Source organism: Ursus americanus, chromosome 30, assembly GCF_024610735.1.
Source record: "Ursus americanus isolate L20-20 chromosome 30, mUrsAme1.1.p, whole genome shotgun sequence".
Classification (NCBI taxonomy): Eukaryota; Metazoa; Chordata; class Mammalia; order Carnivora; family Ursidae; genus Ursus; species Ursus americanus.
In genome coordinates, this window is record NC_142156.1 from 9979088 (window position 1) to 9998119 (window position 19032).

General features: G+C 53.0%; 1 protein-coding gene across 2 annotated transcripts in view; it reads left to right on the forward strand.

Annotated features, from left to right (window-relative positions):
- Positions 1-16461, forward strand: part of GCN1 (GCN1 activator of EIF2AK4) — a 56944-nt gene extending 40483 nt beyond the window's left edge. The window contains exons 41-58 of one of the 2 annotated variants that reach the window (XM_045791581.2): positions 90-286; positions 483-625; positions 1723-1840; positions 1953-2168; positions 3897-4061; positions 5291-5452; positions 5738-5830; positions 6039-6182; positions 6278-6547; positions 6793-6906; positions 7345-7575; positions 9602-9795; positions 9937-10051; positions 12050-12146; positions 12475-12623; positions 13126-13233; positions 14887-15105; positions 15772-16461. In XM_045791581.2, the coding sequence (XP_045647537.2) occupies positions 90-286; positions 483-625; positions 1723-1840; positions 1953-2168; positions 3897-4061; positions 5291-5452; positions 5738-5830; positions 6039-6182; positions 6278-6547; positions 6793-6906; positions 7345-7575; positions 9602-9795; positions 9937-10051; positions 12050-12146; positions 12475-12623; positions 13126-13233; positions 14887-15105; positions 15772-15897 (2861 nt within the window). In that variant the 3' untranslated portion in view covers positions 15898-16461. Of the gene's footprint in view, positions 1-89; positions 287-482; positions 626-1722; positions 1841-1952; positions 2169-3896; positions 4062-5290; positions 5453-5737; positions 5831-6038; positions 6183-6277; positions 6548-6792; positions 6907-7344; positions 7576-9601; positions 9796-9936; positions 10052-11475; positions 11578-12049; positions 12147-12474; positions 12624-13125; positions 13234-14886; positions 15106-15771 lie in introns of those variants that run through there. The other variant, XM_087857284.1, reaches the window with a different exon arrangement.
- The last annotated feature ends 2571 nt before the right edge of the window (positions 16462-19032 follow it).

Genomic DNA, 19032 nt, shown 5'->3' on the forward strand with positions numbered 1-19032 from the left:
CCAACTAAGTGTCCTCCGATCCGGTTGGTTCATTCTGTCCTTTTGTTGCAGGGTTGGCTGAGGTCTTTCATTCTGTCCTTTTGTTGTAGGGTTGGCTGAGGTCATGGCTGGCCTAGGGGTGGAGAAGTTGGAGAAGCTGATGCCAGAAATTGTGGCTACAGCCAGCAAAGTGGATATTGCACCCCACGTCCGAGATGGCTATATCATGATGTTCAACTATCTGCCCATCACCTTTGGGGACAAGTTCACTCCTTATGTGGGGCCCATCATCCCCTGTATCCTCAAGGTAGGCACGAGGGACCAGGCTGAGGGTAGCATTATGAGTGGGGCAGGATGCACGTGTTCTCCTTAGAGTCAGGGCTCCCTGCCACCCGGGACTGAGGGGCAAGAATCCTCATCCTGCTCTTCAGGGGGTCCCATTTCCTTTGGGTCTGGTGCCTTGGAGGAAGCAGCCCTGGCTGACCCAGGCTCTGTGTGCACAGGCTCTCGCTGATGAGAACGAGTTCGTGCGTGACACCGCCCTGCGTGCAGGCCAGCGGGTCATCTCCATGTACGCTGAGACGGCCATCGCCCTGTTGCTGCCCCAGCTGGAACAAGGCCTCTTTGATGATCTCTGGAGAATAAGGTAAGGACTCGGGTGGAAAGACCCAGTGGCCCCGGCTTTGCGTTTTAGGAACTCTGATTGAGAAACGAGGAGTGGAATGTTGCCAAGAACTCTCCCAACTTTCTCCAGACCCTCACTCTTAACCATTCAGTGACTCTCCAATGTTGTGTAGCAGTGTCTCTATCCTGATTCTCTTTTGAAAAGTTCGCTCTATTTAGTCCTTCAGTTTGTATTAGAATTTTAAACACGAATGCTTTTTAATCTGGAAATTTAACTTCTGGGCAGATTTGGTCAAGTGCTTAAAGATCCGGGTAGAAGGATGTTTGTTGCAGTATACTTTATCATTCAGAAAATTGGAAGTTGGTTTAAAAAAAGCCAGCCTATCCACATGGTGAGCTTTTATTCGGCCTTTACAAAAAATGGCACAAGAAAACCACATTAGCTGACGCAGAAAGTGCCTCACCCTGTTGCTGACAGAAAAGTGTAGGCCACAGCCCAGCGCCTGTGGTGCGAGCCTCCTTCCCACGTCGGGTGGGAGTGTGTGCGTGTGTCTGTAGATGGCAATGTGTGCGGAGTGTCACCAGGATATTGGGGTGGCTACCTCAGTAGTGGGAATGTGGGTGATTGTTTATACTCACTTTCTTTGTGTTTTTCTGTGTTTTTTTGAATCATCACTTGGAATAGGACTATTATTTTTGCAGTCATTAAAAACGATAAACCTAATGTAGTTTGAAGAGAAATAAAGTTAATCCTTCTAGGCCTCTCCTTATGTGTCCAGTTCTGGTGATCAGTGTCCTTGGTTTCTTGTTAGTGCTTCCTTCTGTACACTCCTTCGTCTTCCTAACTTCTGTTGTAGAAGTGTCCACATATGTTTTTTAAAAATGTTGATTTTTTCCCTTTATTGAAGTAATACTTGTTCATTCGTAGAAAACTTGGGAAGGAGATAATGTGGGGAAGTGGGAAGAAATGAAACTCGTCTGTAACTTCCCTCATTCCATGATAACCACCGTGAATATTTTGGGTGCGCTTCCTTCCAGCGTCTTTTTTGCCCAGTGCTCGGTTGTGCCCCGAGTCTGCCCCTTGCGGCTGTGTGACTCTGTTCTTGGCACCCTCCTCAGGTTCAGCTCTGTTCAGCTGCTTGGGGATCTCCTGTTCCACATCTCCGGGGTCACCGGGAAGATGACCACGGAAACTGCCTCTGAAGATGATAACTTCGGAACTGCGCAGTCCAACAAGGTGCGCACCTTGAGGTGGTTTTCCGCGCTTGGTGATGGTAGGGATGTGCTCTGGAGCTCGTGCTCTGGGGGCTTCACCACCCCGCGTTTGCCCTTCTTTCCCGCTCCTGCAGGCTATCATCACTGCCCTGGGCGTAGATCGGCGGAACCGGGTGTTGGCGGGGCTGTACATGGGCCGCTCAGACACCCAGCTGGTTGTGCGGCAGGCATCCTTGCACGTCTGGAAGATTGTGGTCTCTAACACCCCCCGCACCTTGCGTGAGATCCTGCCCACTCTCTTTGGGCTGCTCCTGGGTTTTTTGGCGAGCACGTGTGCAGATAAGAGAACCGTAAGTTTCTGGATCTTGCTTCTGACCCAGCATCAGATGCTAGGGTGCCTAGGGCCCCCTATCTAAGAGGAGAACATTTATTTACATAGTCATTCACTGGTTACCCGTAAAAAGAAAACAGCCAGACATTTTGCCTGCAAGATGGATTTATTCAGGAATAGCAAAGAATTGCAGTTTGGGACGTATAAGCCATGGCAAAACTATAGGCAACTCTGCTGAACAAAGGAGTGGACGATTTTTTTATAGAGGGAAAGGGGCCTATTGTAAACAAAAAGTCTGTTGGAGAAAACTGGGAGTTTGAAGTACAGTGGCTGTTTATTGGCTGAGTTGTGATGTTCTCTCATTGGCTGGGCTGTTGCTGGGGTAAGAGAAGATCTTCCTTCATCTTGCTGGGCCAGTAAAATATGTTTCTTCCTGTTCAGTCTGCAAGGTTCGTTTTTTCCCTGTTGGGCCTGCAGTTGATGAAGCGTGGTAGGGTGTGGGAGTGCCCTGTTTTGGCCTCCTGACCCCCCCCCCCTTTTTAAGGATTTATTGATTTGAGAGAGAGCGGGCACATGCACAAGCACGCAGTGGGGAGGGGCACAGGGAGAGGAAGAGAGAAACGTCAGCAGGCTTTGTGCTCAGCGTGGAGCCAGTGCGGGCTCCATCTCACGACCCTGACATCAGCACCTGAGCCAAAACCAAGAGTCAGACACCTAACAGACTGCATCATCCAGGCGCCCCTCCTGACTCCATTCTAAAGGAGATTTTCTTTTATTAATTTTTTCTGCAACAAACATTTCTTAAGCATCTACTGTGTGCTAATAAGCAGGGCCTAAAACCTGCGGATATAACGGGGGCAAGGGCAGCCTTATCCCCATCCTCGTGAGCTACACTCTGGGGGAGGAGATGGCTGCTCCTGAGATCATCGCACAAGCAGATGTAAATGCCGCAGATGCGGGTAATGGGCCTTTGACCAGCTGGGGGGCGCAGGGAAGCGGCTCAGGAAATGATGCTTGAGGTTAGAAAATGGGTAAGCACTAACCGGGCGAGGTAGTGATGAAAGCCTATTCCGCACTAGGGAAAGAGGGCTGTAGAGGCAAGGGCAGGATGTGCAGAAGCCAACAGTAGAGGCTGGGTGGGGGCTGCTGGGTCTGGAATGAGAAATGGGAGCAAGGGTGTGAGCGGAGCCTGACCTGGGCAGGGGCGGAGTGGGGCCAGGTAGTTCCATGGTTGGGAGGACGGGCCCAGCCTGGGCTCATGATTGCTTTGGCCAGTCCCCTTTGGCCCACTCCCAACCCCCATCTCTGGCTAGCAAACTACATATTTGGCTCTAAAGAAGGGTTTGCATGAGGCCTCAGGGAAGATGGGTTTTTTTCCTTAAAAGCGTTTGTGCCTGGTTCAGCTCCCCTTGGGCAACAGCACAGGATTAAGTGACTTCTAGGCTGTGGTTATCAATTTAGGGAAACCGGCTCTTGACCAGGCATCATATGATGAGTTTCCTGTTCATATATTAGGTCCTGGCTCTTGCTTTAGGTTGTGTAGGTGTATGTGACACAAAGAAATAATTGTATTTTTTAGTCTTTTGCAAGCACCCTGTTGGCTCTTCAGGGCTAAGAGCATTTGGGGAAGTTAAGTCAGTGACTCAGATAAAGTCTAGGAGGTTCTAGGGCCCTCACTCTGGAGTTGCTTTCCGGGTACCCTGGGGTTTGCAGGGCATTGATGTCCTGGCTTGATCTCTTCTGACAGATTGCAGCAAGGACATTGGGCGATCTCGTCCGGAAGTTAGGGGAAAAAATCCTGCCCGAGATCATCCCCATCCTCGAGGAAGGCCTGAGGTCTCAGAAGAGTGACGAGAGGCAGGGCGTGTGCATTGGGCTGAGTGAGATCATGAAGTCCACCAGCCGCGACGCCGTGAGTGTCTTCTAAGGGCCCCAGAGGTGACCCGACGTGCAGGGCTGGGGGTAGGTTACAGGAGAAGCTAGGGACACTTCATCCTCAGGGACATGCAAGCCTCTCTTGAGGGTGTTGTTGGCAGCGGGGCTGGACCAGAGTTTCCTTGTTGGTTTCATGAAGCAATGTAGAGGCAGGCCTTGAGTGGCCAATGAAAATTGGAGATGATCTTTTTCTCACCACTCCTGAAGCTGCTCCAGATTAATGCCTTTTGTGTCACTACTGTAGTTCAGTTAAAAGGTGCAGCATCCTTGGTGGGGAAGGGAGGGCATGCACGCATGCGTGTCCTGGGGCCGCAGGAGCAGGAGGGCTGCACGCACTCTTACAAGGAGTGGAGCAGATGAGTGTAAGTACCTGATGGGTGGAGATGTGTCATTTCTGGCCGTGATACTGTCTTATACCAGCCACATTCAGGGGCCAGCGATCCTTGCCCTGAGCTTACTTTCTGAGGGTGATCCTTGAACACTCCTGGGAAGTTGATTGAGCAGGCATAGGGTTCTTAGTGGGCATTAAAGCTGGGAAGTGGCTGGCCAGTCAGAAATGTAAGCACGTGGCCAGTTGCTTAGCCTGAGTGAACATCCTCCTCTGAGCTACTGGCCCCTTCTCCTGTGTGTTTCAGTATTAGTGTTATATTTGGGGTTTATGTTTGCATTTTGCAAAAAATACAAATAAATTATCATCAACTGGAGTTGTGATTCATTGAATAGTTACTGAGTCAAAGGCTAAGACCTTGACACCACTGAGGCCAGTACATAATCAGACCTCTGATTGGTAGTGGGCTTTTTTGGGGGGAGGGGGCTGGTTCTAAAGGGAGCAGAGCTGTCTTCAGCCCCGCGGTAGCCCCAGAGATGTCACCGAGGAGCAAGTGTTCGAGTCGAGTCTTGAAGGACTTGGAGTTTTCCAAGAGCAAAGGAGAGAATGGGCGGAGGGAGGGGGCCACACCATGTAGGGCCTTTGCCGTGGGAAGGGGCTCTTGTGGGAGATGGAGAGTGTCTGGAGAACTCACCTAAAAAATCAGTCTCCTCAGTTGTACGCTGCAGATCCTCTTTGCTTTTTTATACTTGCTCATTTTCACAGAACCGTTAAGTTAAAAGTCAAGCCAGCGGGGTTGGTGGTGGCTTGGCTGGGCCGGAGGTCCTCTGCCCCCCCTTCGCTGGCGCGTCAGGTACAGCGCACGGGTGCTGTTGTAGGTGCTGTACTTCTCCGAGTCCCTTGTACCCACGGCGAGGAAGGCTCTGTGTGACCCGCTGGAGGAGGTCAGAGAGGCCGCGGCCAAGACCTTCGAGCAGCTGCACTCCACCATCGGCCACCAGGCTCTGGAGGACATTCTCCCATTTTTACTGAAGCAGCTGGTGAGTGGATCTGCCACACACCTACCAGTTTGGCTTTTACTGTCTCTGTAGAAGCGAAACTCAGGGGGCTTGTTCTGCCAAAGCAGCCGCAGTGTGGGCCCCCGAGGGAGTGGGTGCAGCAGGCTCAGATTTGGCTCTGTGCTTCTCCTTCGACAGTCAGTGAATGTGGGTGCAGTGGGAAGGGAGGGAGGAAAGTGGTGAAGGAAGTTGGCAGTGGCTGGTCTAGACAGCCGAGGTGGGGACGGGAGCCAGCTCCTCAGTGTTGCCCCCAATGCCCTTCTGCAGGATGATGAGGAAGTGTCAGAATTTGCCTTGGATGGTCTGAAGCAAGTTATGGCCATCAAGAGTCGTGTGGTGCTCCCCTACCTCGTGCCCAAGGTAAATCCTACTCCGTGGCAGTCCCCCTCTCGCCCTGAAACCACAGCCATGTGATCATTCCTTGGCCTGCTGTGGAGACCTTTTCTGCGCTCAGATACTGGGGGAGGCTGGTGGTGGGTGCCCGGAACAGCAGCGATGGGATCTCCCAGAGCCTAGCGCAGCCGCCGGCACGGGGTAGCGGTCACTGAACTGACTCATCGTTCTGCAGCTGACGACTCCACCTGTCAACACCCGGGTGCTGGCTTTCCTTTCGTCTGTGGCCGGCGATGCCTTGACCCGTCACCTTGGAGTGATCCTTCCAGCGGTCATGTTGGCCCTGAAGGAGAAGCTTGGGACTCCGGATGAGCAGCTGGTGAGTGTCGTGATTACCCCTGGCTGCTTTCTAACAGCCATCCTGGCCTGCCCTGGAGGAACTGTGCTCAGCCCGGGTGTCCCCTGTGGTTTCAGGAGATGGCCAACTGTCAGGCCGTGATCCTCTCAGTAGAGGATGACACTGGGCACCGTATCATCATCGAGGATCTGCTGGAAGCGACCCGCAGCCCCGAGGTGGGCATGAGGCAGGCTGCCGCCATCATCCTCAACATATACTGTTCGCGCTCGAAGGCTGACTACACCAGCCACCTGCGGAGCCTGGTCTCCGGCCTGATCCGCCTCTTCAATGACTCCAGCCTGGTGGTTCTGGAAGAGAGCTGGGATGCCCTGAATGCCATCACCAAGGTGAGGAGGCTGCTGACCACACAGCCAGCTTTTGATTATAGACCAGTCCAGACGCTCGGAAGGTTAGATGCTTAAAATAGCCCACGACGTACCTATCAGGCAGCAGCAGCATTTACCAATGCATGGCCAGTCCTTCTTACACTCCCACCCACACCCTTCCCCCTGCTGTATTATTTTGAAGCAGTCTTGGGAGGGCTGTACTTAGAACCCTGACATCCTCTCTGCTTTTTCCTGGCTTCCCACAGAAACTTGATGCTGGCAACCAACTGGCACTGATTGAAGAACTGCACAAAGAAATCCGGCTCATAGGGAACGAGAGCAAAGGCGAGCATGTGCCAGGGTTCTGCCTCCCGAAGAAGGTGAGCCAGGGCCCCGTGCGGGGTGTTACAGGCATGTGGCCTTCCTCTGCCTCCACCCTCGATCCCAGGTCTGTGGCAGGGCAGATGACTTAGTGTTCTAGGTGCTATTTGACACCTTCACAGAAGTGTGTTTCTTCCCCGTGGTGGCCATAGGAGGACAGGGTCCATGCCGCCTTAAGTTTAAACTGAGGAGGCCACCTCAGCCAGAGCAAGTGAGTCACAGAGGTGACAGCATGTGTACCTGTGTGTGATGGGCCTGCCAGAGCTCTTCTCTTCTCATCACTGCCCAGCAAAGACTGTTCCCCAGCCAGCACCCTCTCAGGCTGGGACTGTGGCACCTGCAGAGAGGATGGCTGACAGGAGGGCTGTGCTTCACACGGGAGACCCCTGAGCCCAGTGCTTTTGAGATTTGACTCTCACGTGAGGTTCTCTTGTCAGGGAGTAACCTCCATCCTTCCCGTGTTGCGGGAGGGCGTCCTGACCGGCAGCCCAGAACAGAAAGAGGAAGCGGCTAAAGCTTTAGGTTTGGTGATCCGCCTGACCTCAGCTGACGCCCTGAGGCCCTCCGTGGTCAGCATCACTGGGCCTCTGATCCGAATCCTGGGGGACCGGTTCAGCTGGAACGTGAAGGCAGCCCTGCTCGAGACACTCAGCCTCCTGCTGGCCAAGGTGAGCCACTGATGCGTTCATCTCTCGGTCCATATGGGTCTTAGACAACAGGTCTGTCTGCCAGTTGGTGTCGCGTAGCAGCAAGGTGACAGCTCATTGCGGAGAAACAGCATGGCAGAGGGAGTTGAGACGTTGGGCGCTAGACTCCCACTACGCAGTGGTCAGTTCTGGGTCCACCACTTAGTTGTTGTTTGGCCCGTACGACCTTGGGAGAGTCCGGTAACCTCCACCTGTCTCCTCACCTGTGATTTGGGAGTGGTGCCGCTGGCTGCCACAGGAAGAGCCGCGCAGCATGGGGCCTAGAGGACGTAGCATCGGGCACGCCGCCTGACACATCCTGAGCACTGCACACTAATGCTAATTGCTGTTTTTTGAAGAACTGTTGGTTCAAAAGAAAAAAATCCAGGGCCACATAAATACGATTACACATTGTTTGAATATGCTTCCGTTCTTTATTGCCCTCTCATAAAGAGGGTTGCGAAGGGTCTGATGAGGAATGAAAAGGAAGTCTGAGAGCAGCTGGAATAACTTGTCTTTGCCAAATGTGTAAGAAGCAAAGAACCAGCATATTAACCGTTTCTGCCCCATTTCATGGGGCAATTATTAAGCCCTTTAGATGTAAAAAAATTATACACAGAGCCAAGATTTGTTGTTATTAAAAACAGATACATTTTTTTTAAGTCTCACTTGAGGTTTGGAAACAAAAGCAAGCTTAAAATTTGTAGCTTTTTTTTTTTCCCTTTTGAGGGAAAGATGTGGGGAGCAACTTCCCAGATAAAAAATGGCATTGTGAGTGTCAGCCTTTGTGTTCAGTGCTGTTCTTTTCTCTTTTTTTTATAAGATTTTATTTATTTACTTGAGAGCGCTTGTGCCTGCGCACGCGCGCGAGAGAGCGAGCACGCTCGTAAGCAGGGGGAAGGTCAGAGGGGATCTCAAGCAGACTCTGTGCTCAGCATGGAGCCTTGATGCAGGGTTTGATCCCATGACCCCAAGATCATGACCTGAGCTGAAATCCGGAGTCGGACGCTTAACTGACTGAGCCACCCAGGCGCCCCTGTGCTGTTCCTTTCTGTGGCGTTTTATAACTCTGTGTACAAATGGAGCCCTTCCCTCACAGAATTTTCCCCTTAGGCCATGAGTCGATGTCATCCATGGCCGGGTGGTTCCTACCTCCGACTTACTGGCTTCACTCCGTAGTGTGCCTCCCAGCAGCCTGTAGCCGATCCAGTATTTCCACACCTCCAAACAGCTACTTTGATTTTCCCATTTAGCAATAAGTAAATCTTCAGTCTTGGGAGGGGTGACGTTCTGAGATCATTTGTTTCATAGGATTGTTCTGAGGGCTCTGTGTCAGTGCTCAGCCCGTATATTGACTGCTCAGAAGATGGCACCTGCCCTTATGTAATGAGTCCATTGCCCTATCTTGGCACTGGACTAGGTCTTCGGTAGGGCTGACAGCCGTCGTCCTGTCCCACTCGCTCTTTCTTTCTTTTTTTTTTTTTTTTAAGATTATTTATTATTTAGTTGAGAGAGAGTGAGTGAGAGAAAGAGAGCATGAGCGGGGGGAGGGGCAGAGGGAGAAGGAGAAGCAGACTCCTTGCTGAGCGGGGAGCCTGATGCAGTACTCGATCCCAGGACCCCGGGATCATGACCTGAGCTGAAACCAAGAGTCGGTCACTTAACTGAGCAGCCCAGGCGCCCTCTCTCATGTATTCGGAGATGGAGGTTTCAAGTCACTTATCCATGTGGACTAGTCTCCACTTAAACCAACCTATGGCTCCCTTGGAGGAGGTGGTGGCGGGACACTGGTCCTCTTCCTGCTCCTCCCAGCTCAGTGAAGGATGCTGAAAATGGGACTGACCGAGCCTGACCGCGCTGGCTATCATCTCTTATGCAATGTCTGTTCCTAGCCTGCGTGCAGGAGCTGGTTCCACCCATGGGGGTTTATGATTGTTTTATGCCTGCAGCACACTGTGGCCTTGGACTCCATCACAGCTGTGCTTTCTTGTGTGGGTCTCTCAAACAGGTTGGGATTGCCCTGAAGCCCTTCCTGCCCCAGCTGCAGACCACTTTTACCAAAGCCCTGCAGGACTCCAACCGGGGGGTGCGCCTAAAGGCTGCTGATGCGCTGGGGAAGCTCATCTCCATCCATATCAAGGTGGATCCCCTCTTTACTGAGCTGCTGAATGGAATCCGTGTCATGGAAGACCCGGGTGTCAGGTGAGGTGCCGCTGGGGTAGTGCTGTGGCCTTGAGGAGGCCAGACAGCTGCTGAAGCCTCCCGGGGCCGGGCTGGACCTGTGTGGGCGGGAGCGGTGGTAAAGGAGAGCCAGGGTTTAAGTTGGGTACATTGGTTCTGTAGGGACACCATGCTGCAGGCCCTGAGGTTTGTGATTCAGGGAGCAGGGGCCAAAGTGGACGTGGTCATTCGGAAGAACATTGTCTCGCTCCTGCTGAGCATGCTGGGACATGACGAGGTACGGCTGCAGGTGGATGGCGGGGCTGGTGGGCTCAACTGGTTCCCCTTCTCTTTGCTTTGGTTGGTGTCTCTGGTTTGTGTTAGAAGAACTAGGGATAGCTGCCGCCCGCTCAGTGGTCAGAATCATTCCCAACATTCCCGTCCCCCTTTATGGTTTACCAAGCATTTGGTTGTGAGGGAGACAGGGTGGGTAGTGTTGGTGTTGGTTCTGATTCACAGATAAGGAAGGTAAGGTTTTCCTGGTAAGGAAAGTAAGGACCTCTCATGAACTTGCTGTCTGATCTTAAGCTACTTCTGTCTTTGCTCCTCATTTTCCCATGTGTAAAATGAAGAGGTTCGTTTATTGGTTCAGGAAACATTTGCTGAGACAAAGGGTCTAGCACAGAGGTGAAGCAGGTATGGTCATGGCCCTTAAGAAATTTGCCCTTTGGGGTCTGGGACACCAGCTGGGAGGTCTTAGCCCTGTTGGAGAGGGCGAGACTCAACTGAGGCTGCACCCTAGCGAGGGGTGGGGCCAAAGCCAGAATCCAAGTCCTGTGAGCCCTCGTGCTGTCTGGGTTCCATCCGCACAGCCCTTCCTTCCCCACCCTGGAAGCAAATGTTAAGTACTCATTGGCTGCCCAGCGCTGTGGCGGGTCCAGTAGCGGGTTGGGTCTATGCGTAAGAATTTTCTCCTTCTCCTTTGACAGACAGCCCTCTGTTGTGCAGCCTAATTTACATTGGTGAGGCTAATCTCTGGAGCGAGCCTTTGGGTTCACGCGGTTTGCGCTTCACTGTGCGCCCACGTGGGGCCGGCCCTTGCTGCCGCTGGGTTTACCACTGCTCTGGAAGTCTGGCCCAATCCCCAGCTGCTGCTCTCTGACTAGAGCCCCCGCCTTCTCTCGGGCTGCAGATGGGAAACTCTGCCTTCCTTTGGTCACAGTCTGTCAGGATTTTTACAGGGCCATGCCCAGTGTAAGCAAAAGTTAGTATTTAGGCCAATTTGCATTTCACCACAGTGGAGCTTAAAATAGATCCCGTTGGAGAGAGTGGGTGTCAGAGAGAACCAGCTTTAGCCTTGCTTGGCACCTGGGCTTCTGCTTGGAGCTCAGAGGCCCAAACTGTGGTCAGACCATCCTCCCCCCACTCAGAGCTTCTCCTGGATCAACGGTGGCCGCCTCACGTGCCAACCTGGCATTAGCCTCTCAGCAGGTCATTAGCCCTCAGTTGGTTGGTTGGTTGGTTTGGGGGGAGGCACGTCAGGTTGGCGCTTATTAGGAACATAGTACTTGACTTAAAATCCGCTCCCTCACTCTCCCATAGTTAGCTGGCTAGGGAGGAGCAGCAAGGAGCAGGTTGCATTTGGCTCTCATTTTGACAGAAAATGCTCAGCTTTCACTTGTCTTCCTTGGGTTGATTAGTGGCTTCATTCTGACTTCCTAGGACAAACCCGAATAATGGAGGTGGCGCTAGGGCACCGACACAGTAGAGAGATAGCAGGGCGTCGCTCTGGACACAAGATGACACACAAGGTTGGCGGGGGAGGGGGGCTGGGGGGGGAAGGAGCTCGGAGTGGTTCCCTAGCTGACGTCCAGTGACGTGGGCCGGGGCTGCCCCTCTCTGTGCCCCTCCCTGCCTCTCAGGGCTGTTGAGAGTGATTGAGAGAATACACGGGAAGCGTTCCGACTTTCGAAGAAGAAAGGTGCTACATAAATATGGTTATTATTGCTGTTATGGTGATGATTACCACGTGCACACACACTGGAGTTTTCTGTAATTGAGCGGAGTGCTGGGCGTGTGGTGGTTCGTTCCACACCCAGTGGCAGCTGCCGTGAGTGGCAGTCCCACTCTGGCAGCAGGAGCACGAATGCCTGGAGTGAGGACAGGGTCTAGAGCTCCTGAGTCGCCTTCTGCCACCTCCCCTGCCCTCCATCCTGGGCAGAGTGGCTGGCCCTGCTGGCCTTGGAGCTGGTGGTATGGCTCATGCCGCCTTTCACTCTCTTCTGTGCCCCATCAGGACAATACTCGCATCTCCTCGGCCGGCTGCCTGGGTGAGCTGTGTGCCTTTCTGACTGAAGAGGAGCTCAGCGCTGTTCTTCAGCAGTGCTTGCTGGGTAGGTCTCCTCTACCCTGGGGACCCCCTGCAGGGCCGTCTCCCCTTTCCATGGGGAAGCTAGCCTCTCCTGGGGAATTGAGCTCTTGAAACAAAATGGAGTTTCCAGTGGTCCTGTAGCCCTTTGCGTCTCTGCTCAGAGAACACAGCTGCCAGTCTGAAGCAGCTTGAGAGAGACCTCTCCTTAACTTGCCACGTGGGACAGGGAGGTCCGGGTGCAGTGTGGACCGGGATTTCCGCCGGGCTCAGGTGGGGTGGCCTGGGGGCTTCACGGGTGGTGGGGGCGCACTGTAAAGTGCAGGTTGATCCAGTTGTGTCCTTCCACCCAGCGGACGTGTCTGGCATTGACTGGATGGTTCGGCACGGGCGGAGCCTGGCACTGTCCGTGGCTGTGAACGTGGCTCCCAGCAGACTCTGTGCGGGCAAGTATAGCAGTGAAGTTCAGGACATGATCCTCAGCAATGCCGTGGCAGACAGGGTAAGGCTTGGGGCAACCAGACCCGTCCTCCCCCTCCTCTGGCCCAATTTCCACCTCTGTAGCCTTGTTAATGTATCACGGGGTGGGATTGGGGGGATCTCTTGACCCTAGACTGGGCGGTGAGAGGCCTGGTTCGAATTTTGCCTTTGCCAGTAACTTTCTGTGCCCTCGGGCCACCACTTGATCTTGGGACTCAGTTCCATCATCTGTAAACAATGAGGAGTTTGGGTGAGAACATCTACAGGTCCCTTCTAGGTCCGAAGGTCTCTGAACCCCACTCCTGGGAAGCCGTGACACCGGCTTTTTCTGCCTCATAGCCAGGGCAACCTGTCTGCAAGAGAGCTTGTCAAGGAGTCTTGGATGTGAAGTTGTATATGTGGGGGAGTTGCTTGTGTGAGGGCCCAGGGTCCTGGAGATTACTGGGACCGGGACAGAGCCTGTCCCTGTTGCTCTGAGGAAGGGGCAGGGTGCCGCCTTGTCCAGCTCTCTCCTCTCCCCACAGATCCCCATCGCAGTGAGTGGGATCCGGGGCATGGGTTTTCTGATGAAGCATCACATCGAAACAGGAGGAGGACAGTTGCCAGCCAAACTCTCCAGCCTGTTCATTAAGGTGAGTGGGGGCAGCCTGGCTTGTGAGAAGGACCCACGACCAGAGAACACTGGAAGTGTGCTGGTGAACTGGCTGTGTCTGGGAGATCTCCAAACCCTTGGGAGTGGAACAGAGTGGTTCTTTGTGCTTTTTTCTCTGGAAGAGTGCCTGACTTCCTGTCAGATTCTCAAGTAGACCTGCGACCCCAAATCAAGTTAAGAACCACTATTTTATATAATTTTTTAAAACATTTCTGTTTTACTTTTATCCTTTCTCAGATGTGTGCTGTGGTATCACATCGTGGTTTAATTTGCATTTGTCTATGGCTAATGATGTAGAACAAATGTTTTTTTTAAGATTTTATTTATTTTTAGAGCGCGCGCGCGAGAGAGTGTGCACGTGTGAGCAAGGGGAGTGGCCGAGGGGAAAGGAGAGAACTCAAGCAGACTCCACACTGAGCGCAGAGCCCGATGTGGGGCTCGTTCTCACAACCCTGAGATCACCCCCTGAGCTGACACCAAGAGTCGGAGGCTTAACTGACTGAGCCACCCGGGTGTCCTGTGGAACGATTTGTATGTGCTTGATAGCCAGCCCCACATTCACTTGGAGTGCTTATTGACATCTTTTACCATTCTTAAAATTGTATTCTTTCTCTTCTGATACTGAAGTGTTGAGAGCTGTTTACGTAGTTTGCACATAAGACCTTTAGGAACCACTCTCTGAGGCATTTTTTCTAGGCATCTGGATTTAGTAAACTTTGGGACAGACCTGGGTTCGACTCTTAATACATCTTTTGTCCCCTGCCTCCTTTTCGCTGGCACGCACTTAACGGTTATTGTGGTGGCCGCAGGGCCCCAGTTAGGAAAGCCTGGGAGCCGCACAGCGGGCCCCTGCCGCCTGTGTCAAAACGCACCTCTCCAGCAGTAATGTGTGCACCAATCAGAACCAGAGTCTGCATTTTAGAGGCGGGGCCAGGTCTGAGACTCTGCCTTTGTCGCCAGCTCCCAGGCCATGCTGCTGCTGCTGGTGTGTGGCCCTTGATTGAGTGGTGAGGAAGTTCTCAGGGTCCCCATGAGATCGAGCCCGTATGATGGCATCACCTTGCATGTGGCTCTTCACCAGTGTTTACTTAGGATCCTCTGTGCGCCTGTGTGCCCGTGCGCCCGGCTGGGCTAGAGCCTCCAGCTGTGGCGGTGCACGGGGCAGACCAGATCTGCGGAATTGGAGATGTGCAGAAAGGCTGTGGGGATGGGGAGGACCCTAATTTAGAGAGGGCTGTTTGCGGAGACCTCTGAGGGCTGACGCCTGAGCCGAGGTTTGAAGGAGGAGAAGGAACCAACCATGCCAGGACTGGGGGCAGGCACGTCCCAGGCAGTGGCACCAGCCAGTACGGAGGCCCGAGGGTGGCAAGGAGCGAGCGGGTGTGTCTGAGGAAGTGAAAGCCCCGTGTGGGCCAGGAGTCGTGAGCAAAAGGGAGAGTGGCACAAGACGAGCGGGGAGAGAGATGGGCCGAGTCACGGCCTGTCTGTCATCCACCCCTGAGGGGGAAGACAAGCATTGAAAGGGAGCAGTGGGATCAGTTTCCAGATGAAGAGGGAGTGTCGGTGGAAATCGGGGCTTCCGTGAGAAATAGGCTGGATGTGCCTGACTAAAAGCTTCTGGTCCTCTTCCCAGTGTCTGCAGAACCCGTCCAGTGACATCAGGCTGGTGGCTGAGAAGATGATCTGGTGGGCAAACAAGGACCCGCTGCCTCCCCTGGACCCTCAGGCCATCAAACCTATCCTAAAGGCTCTTCTGGACAACACCAAGGATAAAAACACCGTCGTGAGGGCCTACAGTGACCAGGCGATCGTCAACCTCCTCAAGATGCGGCAGGGCGAAGAGGTGTTCCAGGTGGGCGTGCGCTGCGGCCGCTCGGCCCGCGGCTCCTTCTGTGCGGCGTCTTTAAGTATCAGGCTCCACTCCGCCACCCCGTGTGCTGAGTGTTGAGGGGCAGAGTGTGGTCAGGTGACTGGTCTAGTGCCTAAAAACAGTCCTCTGTTCCTTGGTGTTCAGGCTTCTTTTGGCAACAGAGCCCTTTCTCCAAATAGAGTGTCACATGGTGCCCAAACCTATGAAACCAATCCCGGGAGGGCTGCCTGGTGAAGCCCAGAGCCCTACTCACTCATTCCTCTTCCCCAGGCACCGGTTTTATTTATATTTTAGTTTTTCTATTTTTTAATTTTGTAAGTAATCTCTACACCCGATGTGGGGCTTGAACTCACAGCCCCCAGATCAAGAGACGTGCTCCACGGACCAAGCCAACCAGATACCCGCCCTAACCCCTACCCCAGCACCTTTAAAGTTCTGAAAACCCTCCCTGCCCCCTCCCCACCCCTTCTCAGCACATGAAAAGGATGGTGCGTGGTTTTCTGGGCTTCCCGGGATCCGTCCAATGCATTTGTCAGATTCGGCCACAGGGCATCTAGTTCTGAGGTTAACACTCGTTTTTGCCTTGGTTTGGAGAAACCTGAAGTCAGGTTTTCTGACGCCGTCTCCTCCTGCCCGTCTTCCCCACAGGCCCTCTCCAAGATCCTGGACGTGGCCAGTCTGGAGGTGCTGAATGAGTGCAACCGCCGGTCCCTGAAGAAGCTGGCCAGCCAGGCCGACTCCACGGAGCCGGTGGATGACACCATCCTGACCTGATGGCCCAGGCCCCGCGTGCTGGCCTCCACCTCTTTGTTCAATGTTTTCATTTTTGAAAATACGTTTGTTCCAATGGGGAGCTTAGGAGATGGCGTTCCCAGAAAGTATTTTAATATTTCAACAGACCACAACCAAAGCCTTAAATCAAACCCACACACAACTGAAAATTGCCTCCTCCATCTCTCACCTTTTTCTTTGGAGAAGAGACGAAAAAGCACATGCGTGAGCCTCACCAAATGGTAGCCAGGAGCTGAGCAGCTGAGCATGGCTGGGTCTGGAACAGGTGGGGTCAGACTCCAGTTCCTCTTCCCCTGCGCTTGAGCTCTGCTTCAGGAGCCAGTGCTACCAGCCTCTGCCTAGATCCTGAGTGGGCCACCGACCCGTGGAGGTTGGCCCGGGGTTCTGTGTCTTGGCGTGGCTTTGCAGTGTTGTGTGGCCTGATTGTATCTGACCCCTGTCGGGTGAACATGACGCGGCGCCCTGGCAGTTCACAAGTCGGGGAGGGGTACTGGTTCAAATGCGGGTTGTTTGAAGGAGGAATGTTTAATAAAGGCTTTGATTTAATCTTGATATAAGCAGATTTTTTAAAATCTCCAAGCAACCATTAAACAGGAAGCTTCATGCACCAGGAATAAGGCAAGGCTTGCAGCCGTTCTCGTGAGCGTTGGCAGCGCTCTGGCTTCTGGGCATCTCTCCCGCTCTAGCAGGTCTTGCAGAAATCTGCACACTTCTCTGTCCTGAGGTCAGGTCTTGGGAGGTGTGCAGCCAGGCCCGTGATCTCACCGAGTATGGAAAATGCAGGGGTCGAGTTAGCCACTTGCTGGCTCTGTCCTGACTCAGGAAGGTGGGAAGCTGCTGGCAGTCAAGTTTTAAACAGAAGTCCGTCCCCTCTGTGGAGTAAGAACGAACCACATTCCTGGAGTCTGAGGACTTGCTAGAGGAAAACAAAGCTGCGGCTCAGCATTTGCCTCCTTTATGAATGACTTCCTTCCTCTTGGTTCTTAGAAGGCTCGTGATCCACACGTCCTGTCTGCTGGAGCACGCCCCTCTGGGCCCAGTGACACAAGTTTTTCTGGGCTCTTTCCCTGGTCACAATATGGAATAAATCTCTACCGAAATGACTGGCTGGAGCTGTAAAAGGAAGGAAAATTAAATGTGGTGGTAGCAAACTCATTTTGTAAAAAGGTCTAAAATGTTGCACCAAAAAAGACTCAAGGCGTGGCTTATTAATGCAACAGAGCTAGAAAGTAGCCCCGTGACTCAGCACTTCTGATGTGTAAGACAAGGTGACCTCTGAGATACTTCTGATGAAATCCTTGCTTTCTATGCCCGAACCTTCTTTATCACAGGACTTCCTATTTTCTTGCAGCAGGCATGGGCTCAGCTGGCTCAGTGTAACCGTAGACTCCCGGGGCTGCAGGGGAGCTGGAGAGGTCAGCCGAGTGAGTCCCCGGAGCCAGAGCAGCCAATGGGTACAGCTTTTGGTAGCCACGGTAACTGTTCCCTGCTTCTGGGATTCAGATGGTCATCAGCATCCTCTCAGCTGCCTGGGGCAGATGTCCAGCAAGCTGTCTGCACACATGGTCACCTCTGCCAGTCGGCTATGGGGCGGCAGATGAAGTTTCTGTGTGAGGGGGCCGCGGGCTGGGAAAGCTCTTTAGGCTCTGAGGTGTGGTCCTCAGTGTTTCCTCCAGGATCTTAGAACAGATGCTTCTGTCCATCTCTGGCGTTCAGCCCCCAGTGTGAAACTGGGAGGGAAACCTGATGTACTGAGAAGTGGAAGACACTCAGTAAGCAAGATCCAAAGGAAAAACACCAGATTCTAGTTCCAGAAACTGGAGGAGGATGAGATCTCTGCGTTCAGGGTGGACGGATGGAGGTTGATGCAGACAGAGATGACTCCGAGTCTCCCAGAGCATGTTGAATTGCACCCCTGAGACTGCGGGGGGGGCGTGGGCTCCCAGGAAGTGAGCCTCGAAGGGCTGTTGTAGGCCTGACAGTGGAGCAGGCACAGAGGACCCTGCCGGCCCAGGGGGAGGCCTGGCAGTCCTAGAAACAGCAGCCCTGTGTGAACACTGGAGGAAGTGGCGCTCAGCAGCAGAGGAGCAAAGCTCTGCCCTGATGATGAGTAGAGCTGTTTCGCCTTGGGCAAGCCGTCCAACCTCTCTGGGCCAGTTTTCTCATCTGTAAAATGAGGGATTTGGGATGGAAGCTCTAAGAATCTCTTGTTCTCAAAGTTATAATAGTGATTATAACCAATGACATTTGGCATTTTTTCATTTAATCCTCTCTGCCTATGAAGCAGGTTCTCTGTGGTTACTGTTTTCCAGAGGAGGGAATCTAGGGGAAAGAGTAGTCATTCGCCTGGGGTCATATGGCTCATCAGTGGCAGTCCGTCCCCAGAGCACATATCCTCGGCTTTGCTCTTCTGCGCTGGCTACTTAGGCCCGAGCATTCTTCCATTCTCCAGCCCTTTCAGGTCCTGGTGGTGGACACTGAGTATGTGGCTGAGCGGCTCTGGGTCACTGGCCCAGGGGCTCCAGCCAGGTGCTGTGCTGGCCGGTCAGTACCTCACCCCATTCATAGGACACTTGGCTTTAGAAAAGACAGTTATTCCCAAGGACTTCCAGTGATCCTCGAGGGGGAGACTCCTATCTTTCTCTTCATGTGTCCGAAAGGCAGTGACAAAATGATGTGCCCTTGGCTAACCCAGGGAAAACTAAACTGAGCCTCTCACCCCTTCACCTAACTCTGAGAACCTCTGGAATTCGGGCATCAAGATTATTTTAAAATGTGGGAGAGCATGACGTGCTTCACATGCCTTCTAGGAACCAAACCTACTGGGAAGTTCCCTTCTGTCCCTGCTATGATGCCCTCCTGGGAGAGGGGCAAGGGGCCTGCGGGATTGATCTTCTGTCTGCAGGGATTTGGAGACAACATTTTACTGAGAGCAGATTCTGAAACAAGATCGGTAGTTAGGAGTGTTTTTCTAAGTAGGAGTCTGTATGGACGTGTGGCAAATTGCTTCAAGCCTTTCTAAATTAGAACAATAGGAAGAAACAGGAAAAGCCTCACTGGAAGATCTAGGTCCTGAGAGGTTTATAAGGAAACGCAGAGGCGCTTTCGCTTTGTATG